The 10,000-nt window shown below is 44.4% G+C and overlaps 2 protein-coding genes and 1 pseudogene across 2 annotated transcripts in view; 2 read left to right on the forward strand and 1 right to left on the reverse strand.

The window, feature by feature from the left end:
* Window positions 1-606, reverse strand: part of LOC141033089 (uncharacterized) — a 92,687-nt gene extending 92,081 nt beyond the window's left edge. Inside the window, exon 1 of the mRNA XM_073506263.1 lies at window positions 1-606. This exon is cut by the window's left edge and continues 92,081 nt beyond it. Within this exon, the coding sequence (XP_073362364.1) occupies window positions 1-606 (606 nt within the window).
* LOC141033090 (uncharacterized) overlaps window positions 1-10,000 on the forward strand; it is a 52,444-nt pseudogene that overhangs the window by 38,869 nt on the left and 3,575 nt on the right.
* On the forward strand, window positions 5,483-5,965 carry LOC141033091 (uncharacterized). The gene has a single exon (XM_073506264.1). It carries the CDS (start codon window positions 5,483-5,485, stop codon window positions 5,963-5,965), a length of 483 nt encoding a protein of 160 aa, XP_073362365.1.

A 10,000-nucleotide genomic window follows, 5' to 3' on the forward strand; every position in this document is an offset into this window, starting at 1 on the left:
GTCTCCCCTTCGCCTGGGGGTGCTTGTGGGGGGGGTGTGCCACGACGAAACAAGGGAATGAAAGGTCGCTTTGCGTTGGATGCTCTTTACCCTCCCCACTATGAGGGCTCTGTTGTCTTGGGGAGCGTTGAAGCTTGCTTCTTTTCCATACTTTTCTTGGTCATCAATACGACGACCTATTCTTAATAGAACCGATCTTATTTTCACTACAAGAGGAATTTCGTGCTTCTGCCGGATCCTCCCTATCTCCTGATCGAGCTTGTGTAGGTAGATATTGCCTGGTAGGGCCGATAGTAGTACACTGTTTGGGATGGAGTCAGGGCCCTTCTCACCCCCTACGAGTCGTCCGGCGGAAAACTTTTTCTGAGTGGGGTAAAAGAACTTGGAATCGTCGATCTCTTCCTTCAAGATTGAGATGAATCGATGTCGGTCGATGGTGTGAAAACACTTCCTGATGTCGAATTCCAAAAACCAGCGAGAGGTTCCCCACTCTTCTTTGATCCGTCTGAGGGCCGAGTGGCAGCCTCGACCCGAGCGGAAGTGCGATGTGTCTGGAAACTCGGGATCGTAAATGGATTCGGGTACCATTCTGATCGCCTCTTTCATGATCTTTTCTATGGGTAGAACTACTGTGAGCGGTCTAAACTTCGACCCTTCTTTCTTTCTTCATTTAAAAAAGGGGGAGCAAAGCCTGTTTTTTGCTCCCTCAATTGATAGATCAGGGCCCCTCCTGCCGGCCCGAACGAAAGGCTCTTTAAGGAAGTAGTCCCATCACTCTCGGGCCCGGCACCAACCAAGAGGAGGCGGGGCTCTCTCCAATCATTCCGAAGAGCCGAGATCTCGTAAAGGAAAAATTAGCTAGCTCAGCAGGTTTGGACCCGGGTGAATCAGTTCAGTGAAGGAAGGGAGCCTAAACTTAAGGCTTTTCCAAGCCTTGCCGATAGGCGCCTCATGGCTCGCTCAGTTCGCTCGCGGAGTTCTTAGATCAGTAGATCTGGATAGAGTCTCGCTCATAAAGGAAGAGTAGCGCGCTAGCGCGGCTCGCTTCGCTTTTCGACGCGGAGCTCGCTGCTGTCTTTTTAGCTTCAAAACTACAGGGCGTGCGTTAGCACTACGGCTTTTCAGCCTCCCTTTGCTGGTTCCGAACTATCACTGATCCCAGAGATCAACCTTCAAACCTTTTTCTTTGAATCTCAGGAAGGCTTTCTCGGGGAGAAAGCTGGTTGGGGAACTGCTAAACGACCTAAAAGAAAAAGAGGAGACTGACTCTGACCTTTCAAAGCCCTATCTCATCTGGTTGATAGTAGAAGGTACGTACGATGATACCATGGACATAAACGAGGTCGAGCATATCTTTAATGATTTCAAACTAAAGCGTACCTAAAGCCTGCCCTGGATATGAAAAAGGGATTTGAGCCAGAAGAAGATGAGGATCTATCACCAGATGAGGAAATGGAAACAACTAAGTATTAGTTAGGTTTAGGTTCAGGAAATGGAAATGGTAACAGCGGCCCAAAAATGGTAAGGTTTTCTTTTCAAAGAAAAAGGAACGCAAAAGTTTTGCGAAATCCTTATCTTTCGGCTTTTTAAAGAAGATAGGCCATTACAAAAACAAGGTATAACAGTCGACTTTCCTATCAGGATTTTACAACCTGAATACCAAGGGACCACTATTAGAAGAGAGCATAATAAGTAAATGCCGACGCCATCTTTGACTTTTTGGATGGTCGGCGGCGCCATAAACTCGATAACCAGCACCGCGGAGTCAAGAAATTCAACTAAATAGAATCCTAAAACAATCTTATTCGAGCACACACGGGACCCACAGCAATGAAATTCACACAAGCGGCAATCATCCGAGCAGAGAATGGAGAAGGGAAATATACTTGAAATTGTTTTTTTCCGAATGAGAAAGCCTTTGGCAAACTCCTTGCAAATCTGTTTTTGCCGGGCACAATAGACATATCTGCTCAGTCACAACATAAGGAACCCCCAATGTTCCTCAAAGCCTACCCGGCCTGACAGCTTTAGTTGAATGATCTGATCCCGAAGCAAGCTTTCTACTTAAATTGCTATGACTGGCCAACTAATGATAGGACTACCTATCTTGATGCTTTGAATCTGTATTCAGAGCTTTTTTCCAACTACCGGGACTACTAATTTCAAGTACAAAGCTCTCCTATGAATATGCTACTGCTCTTACTTTCTACCGGAATCCGAGCATTGAAGCAAGCTCTTTATCGCGCCATAACCGAGTCTCTCCTTGCAGCTCTGACCAATCCACCCGTCATTGCAAATAACTGCTCCTTACTCTTTGATTGTATGTCCATTTTTGCTTGATGTCTGGCTCACCGGATCTGGTACATGAAAAAGCCATTCCTTTTCGCTTTCCTTCAACCACTCAGTATACTTTTTTACTGGAAGAGTCAAGCGAAAGCAATTAGTTTAGAAGGAAGAGGAAGACCTAGGGGGCTTACGTCCTCATTTCACTCTTTTTGCTCCTGCGAGACACGACTCAACTACTTTTTACAATTGACAGGGTAGCCCGGAGGTCAGATGAAGGGTCTTCCCCATAAAGATAGATTAGTACTTGGAAGGTTCAGATGAAGGAAGGGCTGAAACAAGGCAAAAACTATTCAATGGGGTAAATAAATATGAGCAATCCGTGAGAATAGCAAACCCCTATCTCTTAAAAAGAAGAAGATAGATAGGTCCACGAGTTGAGACAGAGAAGTTCTAACTAATCAAGTAGGAGTTTACCCACGAGAGTCAGAGGCTGCATCATCAAAGGGGTATAGAAATAATTCAGAAGCACTATGGCCTGAAGCGAAGGGCAGGAACGAACGGAATCAATGTGTTCCAATTTATCCGGAGTAAGGACAGCAGCTGAGAAGGGACAAAAAAATAGCGTAGACAAAAGGTAGGACCAGATCATGCGAAGAGCTCTTCGCCCTATTGATTAGGAATCTCGATCAGAAACCACCAGGCCATGTCTCCCGATAAAAGATGATCCCCACAATGGATGTCAGGCCTTGGCTTTATAAAATCTGATTGGATCCGCACTAGAGGATAAGAATACAGATAGGCTGACTAAGAAGATCTTCAAATTGTCTTACCTGAAAAGATGAGTTATTCAAAGGAATACCTGAAGAATAGAATAGAATAGAATAAACACATGGCACAGCTGGGTGCTAGAATAGTAGTTGATAGAAGTTCTAGTCACTTAAAAAAAAAATAACCACTGCTTAACTTAATTAGATCGTAGAAGATAAGCAAGCGGGTTCGGGCAGTTAGTCCTATTTGAAGGCAAGAAGTTCAGGTAGTAAGGGCTAGGTTTATATAGGGGCTATATTTTTGATAAACATATGGTCTTGCTCATTTCTCATCAAGGAATGGAGATTGGGTTGGTGTTTGGAAGGGGGATTCAGTAAACTGACCTTGGCCAGCAAGCAGAAAAAGGACTGACGTCTTGGGGCGCGCTAGCGCGCGTACTCTTCTTCTGCGAGACTCCATCCAAATCCACCACTTACTTGTTGGTTGGTGTTCCATTCTGTTATCTTAGACTATGCTGCCTTCTTCAATTCCATTCTTCGTCTCCCTAGTCGAAGTCTTCTTGCTGGCCCAACCCAACATGCATTTTAGAGTGCCGTGCCAGGGCGATAGGCGCTCCGCCAGTCACGCATGATCGCCAGAGCCTTTCTTGGCTATGTAAATATAGGGCCGGAATAAGTGCAAGATCCTCAACAAAATGGATTAAGGTGGGCTTCGGATTTTTCATAATTTTTTTCTATCTTTTCATCAAGTTCTTGTTTGATCTGCCGCTATTATCACAATATCCCTCCTTTTAGGGTTAATGCTATCAATGGTGAATCGATCATTCGCTATCCTTTTTTTTAGAAGAGCTTTTTTGAATGGAAGAAAAGTAATGAAACCCGCGATGGCTACTGAATAACCTCCTTTGATTTTTTTTATAATAAACCCTTTGACCTTTTTCTTCGTTCGCCAAATCTTCTTCAGTTCTATCCAAGCTCGGTTTTGTCTGAATCTTTGTGGAAGAAGAAGCGGTTCGCCAGCCGCTACATCCAGGGATCCCACAAAATCATTAAACCTGGCGGCTGCTCGCTCTTTGATCAGTGATTCACCGGCCACTAGATCGATGAAGAATCTCTCAAAAATCCGCTTTTTGATCAGTGATTCACCAGCCACTACATTCTTGGATCCCACCTTATTCTCAAACCTGGTGGCTCGCTTGATTGGCAGTCCTGTAAGCTCATCTTGCATACAAATTTTGGGGGTACCAGGGCCTGCATCCACCAAGAACATTTCTTCCCTTAAGCGTAAGCGTAAAACTGAAGATTGTGAGGCGTTTCCACTACATAATAAGAAACTAGAATTAGATCTTGGAAATGATCGACTCCAATAGATGCTCATCATAAGCTTTTTTTTCCTCCTATTCCTATTGATCAGAAGTATCCAGCAGCGCCACGCCAGAGTGACTTCCGAAGCGCTATGGACGGGACGAAATCCGGCAGCCAGTTGCTGGCTCTGAATAACCAGCCCAGCAAGAAGCTAAATTCTTCCATAACATAACATAACGGGGCGGGGTTGCGCGCGAGCCGAGTGACGTAGGTGCACAAGAGTACTTCGCGCCACAACCATCTCTTTTTTATAGGTTCTACGGACCGATGCCTCCTGCTTCATCTGGTAAAAAAGAGTCATAGATATGCCTGTAATTAGAAGGAAGAACCGCCATAAAAATCTTCCTCGTGTATCGTCTGTAGCGGAACTATGAACGGGAGCTAGCAATCCGGACCGTATTGAAAAGGTTCCTAAGACACAGCATGGAAGAGTCAAAATATTCAGAAGCGAGGTCCAAGAATGAAGAAGGGGTAGAATTACTGAATGAATACGAGCTGTGGCTAATACCCGAGGCATAAAAGACGCATTTTCTACGGGATCCCGAAACCACCAGCCACCCCGACCTAATTCATGATGAGCCCACCAACTTCCTGGCGAGATGCCTACGGTTAAAAACAACCGACATGTCAAGATCCAAATTCGAATTGGTTCCTGGTCCTGGTCAGAGACCACCGTGTTCGCGCCGGCGGTCCAACAAAGAGGCGAAGTAGTGGTGTCTTTCTTTCCATTACGAACGACACGCTTCGCCTGCTCCCTCCCCGTGTCCATTAGCGCTCCTGTCCAGAGCGAAGAGAAGGCGAAAAAGCGCCGCCGAAGCAGCATGAGCAGGCTTCTATTGCTACGCAACAATAGAGCAGGCGCGCCGCCCACAAAATGTTTGAATGATCGGGTAAAGAGCGAGCTTCTTATATGGGATCCGACGCATCCAGCAGAGCGAAGCAGCGTTCCATTCTTTTCGGCGGCATCCTTCCGCATTGGCGGCGAGTGGAGTGCCACAATCCCATTCATCATTTTTGATCTACATAACCCAAAGCCCATAGCACTGGCGACATCTCCGGCATAAATGCAAGGAGGATGTATAGCTGATATAGGATCTTGTGGAACTGGATTTGATTCTGCAAGCGGTTCGGTACGAACGAAGAAATTTCGAACAAAAGGATCGGAACTCGCTGATAGGAAAGGAGAGAAAAACAAAGCAATGCCAAGAGCTCCGTCAATCTGCTGTTCATCGATAGACGAAGCTCTCTCTTTTTCATCTCGTGCCAGATGTAACAAAAGATTAGTCCTTTTTCCTTCTCGCGAACCACGGGAGCGCCCAGCGCCCAGAAGAGCAAAGCTCATTTTCAAAACAGGGTCAAGCGGCGCATTAAAAAGGGCTGGCCCGTTAAAAGGACGCTTACTTTGCGAACGAAGTTCAGAATCAACAAGGGTTCTCCGAACGAAGGGAGTGTACAACTGGGGCGCAGCCCAACTTTTTTGTTGGAGAGATAGAATGGAGTTCTTCACGAAGTTCGAGACAAAGGAAAAAATCAAAGTTTCTCTATAGCCTCTTCGTTTTGAGACATTATGGCTTTGGGGTCGACCCCGGTAACAAAAAAGGAATCCATAAAAACTTGGGATCCAACACCATGATAAAATACTACCCTCATGATTAGACCATGTCCCTGAGATTTGATAAAAAAAAGGTGCATTAGCGGTTAATACGTTGTAATTAGATAAGTTATTTGGAATATGACGGAACGAAAGACCAAGGAAAGGAAGAAGAATGCACCAAAATGCAAGTGCTGCACCAAACGCTGGTGGTTGTTTCTTGTTGTAAGTGAATGCAACGAAAAGACCCGGAAATAACGAATAATGAGAAAATTCATTTATAGACATTTCGTGCTCATTTCCAAATTTATGCTTAGTTATTCCCATCATCCGGTAACCACAGGATGATCCCAATCTCCTTTTAGTAATAGATCTTTTTGATATGTCTCAGTCTCAGCGGCAAGGAAGAGAAAATGCATCGAGTCGTTTATCAAGAAAGTGGACGAGCATGGCGGTCCCTATATCTCTGAGGGGTGTACCACTTTTTTTTTCAAGTCAGCTTAAGAGGTTCAAAAGAGAAAGTCACTCTCCTTATTCTTGGCTAGTGGAATGGAAGCAAGACTCTTTCCTATCCACTTTGCCGAGGGGAGAGAACTAAAAGATAACTCAAGCTAGACAGAAAGGTGCAAAAGTCCACAGTTTCTTAAGGATCCTGTAAGCAAGTAGGTTAAGATTGTCATTTAGCTTCAATTTCTTCAGTCTCACAAGCGGGTCCGCATGCAACAAAAGAAATTGTATTTTCCTACTACTCCGACCTTGCCCTGAAAGGATAAGGAAATTGGATAAGAGCGAGAGCTAGACTGACTGTTGGTCCAATGCTAGTGGAGGATTCAGACTGAGGACCCCCTGTGGCGGCTACTCATAAGAAGATGAAGGATTGAAAGAGGACTGATCACCCCTCTGATTTGTGATCTTTTAATAGAAAGAAAAAGCCTTCTCTCAGACTTAAAGGTAAATGAAAGCGGGATTTTTTTTCTCTCCTCTAAGCTAGCAGCAAGTCAAGTAATCTGAGAATGCTGCCCCCAATCCGTAGCTGAGGACGAACTCAACTCATAAGCTTTTTTTGAACCAAGCACCTGTTGTAGAAATGAAAAACCACCCACTAGCAGAGGCTGGAACAACCCATAGAAGTGTAGGGGCTGCTTCAACCAGGCGTACCCGTATCCATTGATTTACCTCCTCTAGAGAGTATTGAACTTTGTGACAAATAGGTTCTAGTTACACTCCTTAACTCCCTATTCGCGAGATATAAAAGCTAGCTAGTAAGAAGACTTTCCCTTCTTTTCTGGGAGGGTGAGAACTTGAAAGACTGGCAGAGAAAAGGAAGAAAAGCGGCTAATGCTATCTAAACGATTATTTCAAAGTTTACCAAGTTCAATCGTTCACGAGACAGGGGACTCTTTTAAATAAGACAGTGTATGGCTGCGAATAAGTCTATTCGGCAAGTCATAGAGAAGGACTGGATATAAGCTATTCCCCGGTTCTTCATTGGATCCTTTTAGTTTAATATTACTTTTTGGAAGCAATCTCATAATAATATGTATTAGGGACAGCATTTAGGATAGCAAAAGCATTTTTGGAGCAAGAGGGATTACCTTCCAGATTCTTTTGTGATACCCTCTGTGTCGCCTTCTCCTGGATGGTCAGCCCAGTGTCCTGAATCCTTGAGCTCTTCCTCATGGCTTTGACTGGTGACTTACATTTCATCTTATTTGCTGCTCTCTTGGTCCTTGGATATGATGTCTTCTGCCACTCTCCTTGGTGGCTATTCTCCACCATCTCAGTCCCCTCTGAGGTCAGCTGAATCTGATCAGTGGCTGTCTCTGCCTAATCCACCAAGTGTGTACAAGACAAGATCTTTGTCTGTCACAGGTTCTCCTGCTGCTGCAAGTTGATCAGACTGGAATTTGATCCTGCGCAGATAATCTTGAGCAGTCTGGGATCCTTTCTTGATCGTTTGGATCTGAATACGCAGCTCATTTTTTTTAGCATTTGTCATACAGCCAAGACTTCCGGTTTTTTTTCAGGTTTTCTCCCTTTTCTACGAAGGTTTGCTGCTCCGCCTGCACCAGTGAATTATTCTATTCTTCTCCTTTGGTTCAGTCTGTGGGGAAATCAGAATTCACCATTGAATCCTGTGGATCAGCTCCCTTACATAATAATATTTAACTGTATCAGCTACGAGGGGAAAATCTGAAAGACAGAGGATAGAGAGTGAGAGAAAGAGTGTGAGACTTGCGCCGCTCTCCATTTCGAGGGGATTTCGACGATTCTGGGGTGATTGAACTATTTCTTTACCTGTTCAATTTCTAACGAATCAAGATATCCTCTTGTTCCGGTATAAATAGTAGCTATCTGCTCTTCCACTGGGAGAGGATTTGCCTGGGATTGTTTAAGCAATTCCCTTAATCGTCGACCCCTTGCCAATTGATTCTGACTTGTTTTATCGAGAGCAGAGGCGAATTGTGCAAAGGCTTGTCACTCTGCGAATTGAGCTAGTTCCAATTTGGATTTGCCAGCTACTTGTTTCATGGCTTTAATTTGAGCCGCGGATCCTACTCTGGAAACAGAAATACCCACATTAATAGCGGGTCGAATTCCGGCATTGAATAGATCCGCAGATAAGAATATTTGTCCATCTGTAATGGAGATTACATTAGTAGGAATATAGGCGGAAACGTCTCCAGATTGAGTCTCAACTATTGGTAAAGCGGTCATACTTCCTTCGCCTAAAAGAGAATTTAATTTAGCGGCTCTTTCTAAAAGGCGTGAATGCAAATAAAAAACATCCCCTGGATAAGCCTCACGGCCGGGAGGTCTTCTTAATAGAAGGGACATTTGGCGATAAGCTTGTGCCTGTTTGGAGAGATCATCATAAATTATTAAAGTATGCCGTTCGCGGTACATAAAATACTCAGCCAGGGCTGCTCCCGTATAAGGAGCGAGGTATTGTAATGTAGCAGGTGAATCCGCCATTTCAGCTACTACAATAGTGTATTCCATGGCCCCCTCCTCATGGAAAGTAGTTACTACTTGAGCTACGGAGGATGCTCTTTGACCGATAGCTACATAAACACATATTACACCTTGCCCTTTTTGATTGAGAATTGTATCTGTGGCTACTGCTGTTTTGCCAGTCTGTCTGTCCCCAATAATGAACTCTCGCTGACCGCGCCCTATAGGGATCATCGAATCGATAGCAATAAGCCCTGTTTGAAGAGGTTCGTATACGGAACGCCTGGAAATTCTACTTGGAGCAGGAGATTCAATTAAGCGAGATTCGGAAGCTACAATTTCGCCTCTCCCATCAATAGGTTTAGCCAGAGCATTTATAACACGACCCAAGTTATATACGCTCACGGGTATCTGAGCAATTCTTCCTGTTGCTTTTACAAAACTTCCCTCTTGATGCTAAACCATAGCTCTAACTGAGTCAAATTCCACAATTTCTAAGAACGATATGCTTTTTTGCATTTTCCACTGTGAAAGCTTCTCTCAATCCCTCCCTAGTCCTTTCTTTCCTGGGCACAGGCTTACCTGGTTGACCGCCCACATTCATTCATTGTTCGTTCTGTTGTGGAATCGAACCACAGAGCTAGCGCAATTGGGATTTAGAGTCCCATGCGTGAAACTAAAGAGGATTTTCAGTCCTCTGCTCTACCAGCCAGAACCTAGAAGGACACTTCACACCCGATTTGACACAGCTAGACTGGAAACACTGCTTGTCAAGAGCACAGACCCCAGTATAGAATACTTTTTTGAGTATGTTGGTAAGGTCCGGTCATCCGCTTCTGTGCTTGCACTTCTGCGTAACTAGGGGTGCAAGTCCAGTACAGCGTACTTTCATAATTGAATCAAAAGCGTCGATACATGAAAAATCTCTATATACGATATTTATGACACAGAATGTTGTTCTTTCAACATGATTCCTCAACAATTTTTTCATTGTAACTGACTCTCCGTTCTCTCCGTTCCACTTTGGTTTTCGACT

This window comes from Aegilops tauschii, unplaced genomic scaffold (assembly GCF_002575655.3).
Source record: "Aegilops tauschii subsp. strangulata cultivar AL8/78 unplaced genomic scaffold, Aet v6.0 ptg000651l_obj, whole genome shotgun sequence".
Classification (NCBI taxonomy): domain Eukaryota; kingdom Viridiplantae; phylum Streptophyta; class Magnoliopsida; order Poales; family Poaceae; genus Aegilops; species Aegilops tauschii.

What these genes read in the sequence shown, in the direction of transcription:
- LOC141033091 (XM_073506264.1), top strand. Translation starts at nt 5,483, where the DNA reads ATGCAAGGAGGATGTATAGCTGATATAGGATCTTGTGGAACTGGATTT.